This window comes from Oncorhynchus mykiss, chromosome 22, assembly GCF_057628025.1.
Source record: "Oncorhynchus mykiss isolate SJ-2025 chromosome 22, ASM5762802v1, whole genome shotgun sequence".
Classification (NCBI taxonomy): Eukaryota; Metazoa; Chordata; class Actinopteri; order Salmoniformes; family Salmonidae; genus Oncorhynchus; species Oncorhynchus mykiss.
Genome location: NC_143043.1, coordinates 48,856,377 through 48,860,671, shown reverse-complemented (window position 1 = coordinate 48,860,671; position 4,295 = coordinate 48,856,377). Strand labels below are relative to the sequence as shown.

At 44.2% G+C, this 4,295-nt stretch overlaps 1 protein-coding gene across 1 annotated transcript; it reads left to right on the top strand.

Moving 5' to 3' along the window:
* Positions 1–2,472: 2,472 nt before the first annotated feature.
* LOC110502160 (trace amine-associated receptor 13c-like) lies at positions 2,473–3,753 on the top strand. The gene has a single exon (XM_021580017.3). The coding sequence runs from the start codon at positions 2,630–2,632 to the stop codon at positions 3,590–3,592; it is 963 nt and encodes a 320-aa protein (XP_021435692.3). The 5' UTR covers positions 2,473–2,629; the 3' UTR covers positions 3,593–3,753.
* The last annotated feature ends 542 nt before the right edge of the window (positions 3,754–4,295 follow it).

Here is a 4,295-nt window from a genome sequence, read left to right as displayed (position 1 = left end):
ACATTGTGTCTGCCAGAACGTTGGGAGCACCACCTCCCCCGAGGTGATCTAGGCGCTCTCCCGACCGACGTCCCTCTAGGCCCCCCCTAGCATCAGGTCCACTTCTGATCCCCAGAAAAGCCTGGCTCCCAAGCACATGAACTCCAGAGTGCACAGTCCACGACACCAAGGTCTGCACTCTCCTCAGCCAGCTCCTTGACTAGCCAGAGTTAAGGAGACTCCTGCTCCAGTCGTGGAGCCAGAGCTAGCTGCTGCCATGGGGCATGTTCTGCTTACCGTTGCGGAGTCGTCCTCTTCTCCCAGTGGGGCAGAAGCTCGGGTGCCCGAGGTTCGGCTGTCTGCTACCCTGGAACCTTCAGCCACAAACATTCCACCTGGTCTCCCTCAGGAACCCAGCACAGCTCCTGGCCCAGAGCCCTCACTGAATTGGTTGCCCTCTCCTTGGATGAAGCCACAGCCAGCAGCTACTGCAGAGGTCAAGTACAGACCCCACCTGCTAGCTCCGCGATAGTTCCGGCACAAGGGTCCTGCTACCTCCAGACCTAGCCTCAGGGGACCTGCCCTGAAGTCACCCCTGATGTAGTTGTCCAATTATTTTCCTTCCCGGGAGGGCTAGAGTTCCTGTCCCACCCGGCAGGGTTAGATATACAGTTCTGGGCCTACCTGGCAGGTGTAAAGTGACCAGGCTTTGAGTGTCCTGCCCCTCAAGTAGGTCCAGTGTATCATGCCTTCATGGTAGGTTCAGAGCTCACTTCCTTCCCAGTAGTGTTACAGTTCCCTTCCTTCCCTGTAGGGTTAGAGTTCCCCTCCTTCCAGGTAAGGTCAGAGTTCCCTTCCTTCCTTGTAGGGTGAGAGTTCCCTTCCTTCCCGGTTCCCTGCCTTCCCAGTAGGCCAAGTATGTTTTGACCCTTAAGTAGGTCTAGTGTATCCTGCCTTGCTGCACAGTCTGCAGGTCTGCAGTCTCCTGCCTTTAGTTATAGGCAGTTGCCTATCCCACCAGGTTTAGAGTCTCCTGCCTTACTAGGAGCCAAGTTTGTTGTACTTGCAATCTGCAGACATAGTCATCCCACAGCTACTTATCCCACCATGCTTAGAGCTGCTAAGCCACAAATGACCTGTGCTAGGTTCTCAGTCCTCAGCCTTCGTCAGCCCTCAGTCCCTAGCACTAGGTCATTGGTCTCTTACTGCACTAGGTCATTGGTCTCCAGCTGCACTAGGTCATTGGTCTCCAGCTGCACTAGGTCGTTGGTCTCCAGCTGCACTAGGTCATTAGCCTCCAGCTGCACTAGGTCATTGGTCTCTTACTGCACTAGGTCATTGGCCTCCAGCTGCACTAGGTCATTGGTCTCCAGCTGCACTAGGTCGTTGGTCTCCAGCTGCACTAGGTCATTGGTCTTTTACTGCACTAGGTCATTGGCCTCCAGCTGCACTAGGTCATTGGTCTCCAGCTGCACTAGGTCATTGTTCTCCAGCTGCACTAGGTCATTGGTCTCCAGCTGCACTAGGTCATTGGCCTCCAGCTGCACTGAGTCATTGGCTTCCAGCTGCACTAGGTCATTGGCCTCCAGCTGCACTAGGTCATTGGCCTCCAGCTGCACTAGGTCATTGGCCTCCAGCTGCACTAGGTCATTGGTCTCCAGCTGCACTGTGTTTTCTGTTTGTCTGTTGCCAGTTTGTCTTGTTTGTCAAATCAACCAGCATTTTTGTGTTTCGACTCCTGCTTTTACAAGTCTCTTTTTCTCGTCCTCCTGGTTTTGAACCTTGCCTGTCCTGTCTCTGAGCCCGCATTCCTGACCACTCTGCATGCCCCTGACCCTGAGCCTGCCTCCCAACCTGTACCGTTGCCCCACCTCTGGTTTACTGACCCCTGCCTGCCTTGACCTGTCTGTTGTCTGCCCCTGTTGGATTATTAAACCATTGTTAATTCGACGTTGTCTGCATCTGGGTCTTACCTTCATACCCGATACACTTTACCCCTTCCTACATACAAACTACCTTGAATAACATGTATATCGACTCAGTACCAGTACCCCCTGCACACAGCCTCGTTATTGTTATTTTATAGTGTTACTTTTTATTGTATTTTTTACTTTAGTTTATTTAGTAAATATTTTCTTAACTCTATTTCTTGAACTGCATTGTTGGTTAAGGGCTTGAAAGTAAGCATTTCACGGTATGGTGCATGTGACAAATACCATTTTATTTTATTTGAGTTATCCTCTTTCCCTGTAAACTATAATTTGAGTGACCAAAACATCACCCATACTATATTTTCTCCATTAAAATGCTCAGTTGAGAAAATGTACATTTTATCTCATCTCTAACGATCAGTCAGGCTGAAGGACAGGCTAAGAGGGCACAGCAACATCCAATCCTGTCATACGTTACATCATGCTTTCACAACTGATTTGTTTATCCAACCATTTTTTTTTTTTTCTGTGCATAGTGTTTGTGTGCATGCGTGTGTGTATGTGTGTGTGTGCAGAGAGACTCCGGGAGGGGAGTGTCTGTCAGTCATTCAGGGATAAATAGAGAGGCAGTGCTCAGAGTTTGTCAGAAGGCTGAACTGACAGGGTCACACACAGGACCAAGCAGGAGCAGGACCTCAGCATTTTACCCTTTATTACAAATGGAGGAACATGAAGATGTTCAATACTGTTTTCAAGACAGTAACTCTTCTTGCAGAAAGGCTTTGCTATCGACATCTATCTACATAACACTGTACATCTTCTTCTCAGTGATTTCAGCAGTTACAGTATTTTTGAACATACTGGTGATCATCTCCATCTCTCACTTCAAGCAGCTCCACACTACAACCAACCTGCTAATCCTCTCTCTGGCTGCGTCAGATCTCCTGGTGGGACTGATTGTGATACCAGTAACGACAGTAGCAACAATAGAATCATGCTGGGGATTTGGGGAACATTTCTGTGTGTTTCAATTCTACATTGCTTTTTTATGTGCTTCTTTATCTCTGGGCAATTTGGTCTTGATATCTATTGACCGCTATGTTGCTGTGTGTGATCCCTTATTGTACCACTCTAAAATAACAATAACAAGAATGATGTGTTGTATATCCATTACCTGGTGTTGTTGTATCATATACCGTGCTGCTATTATAAAAAACTTAGTAAATGTACAGATACCCAGTAGGTGTTTAAAGGAATGTTTTACTGTTGAAGGGTTAATCTGGGTTAATATCGTTGACCTTGTAATTACAATGGTTGTCCCGTGCTCTATTATTATAACACTTTATATGAAAATCTTTGTGGTGGCCAGATCACAGGCCAGAAAGGTATTTTCAAAAGAGGCTGCCAGGGTGTCTGGTGTTAAAACTGTACAGGCAAATAAGTCTGAGAGAAAAGCAGCAAAAACTCTATCTATTGTTGTTTTCAACTATTTCATTTGTTGGATTCCATCTCTATTTCTTTACTTCTTTTTTTATTTTTTAATTGACAACTTGACAACATTGTTCATCAGTTTTCTGCCACTTGTTAACTCCTTAATTAATCCAATAATTTATGCTTTTTTTTATCCATGGTTCAAAGTGACAGCTAAACATATTTTAACTCTGAAGTTAAGGCGTTCATAAATTAGTTCCTATGTTTTTATTCCATAGTTTGAGAAACAGCTTTGATATAGTTATGTTATACAATTTGTTGTAATTGCTTCTTTCATGTAACAATACCCTTAATTTTGTTCTACAATTGTTATAATTATTTATTTCATGTAACAATAAACTGACATTACTTATCTCAGTGTTGTCACAGATACGTGTGGTGGTGATACAGAAGAATTTGTCTGGATTGGAGTGGAATGACTTCGAGAATGCATAAAAAGGCTTAAGCTTGTTTTATAAAATACATTGTAGTCATTTTGGGCAGTATATTCCAAATACCAAAGCCTGTTGTTGTATTCTAATAATGCATTTTGAGGACGTCATGAGTCATTCTATATCTTGTTTAACATCACCCTCTAGTGGCTCAATAGGGACACAACGCCTTCAACAAGTGTAGTGAAGTTGAAATGAACAATACTGCATGATATCAGATAACGTCCAAGACTCTCAATGGTGTATTGTGTAAGTAGTTGAGGGTAAAATGCAAGAATATGCAATTATGTGTAACACTTTATAATTTTCAGTAATAACACATTTGTTTACATTTTGGTCACTATTTATTATTAAGCCCACATTTGTGAAATGTTACTCACCTAGGTATTCTGACATTTATAAATAACTACTATATATATTAATGATTCAACACAACAGCGCAGGAAACCGCAGTAGACACTTC

Bases quoted from the DNA above. Each gene is read 5' to 3' on its own strand.
- LOC110502160 (XM_021580017.3), top strand. From the start codon at position 2,630: ATGGAGGAACATGAAGATGTTCAATACTGTTTTCAAGACAGTAACTCT.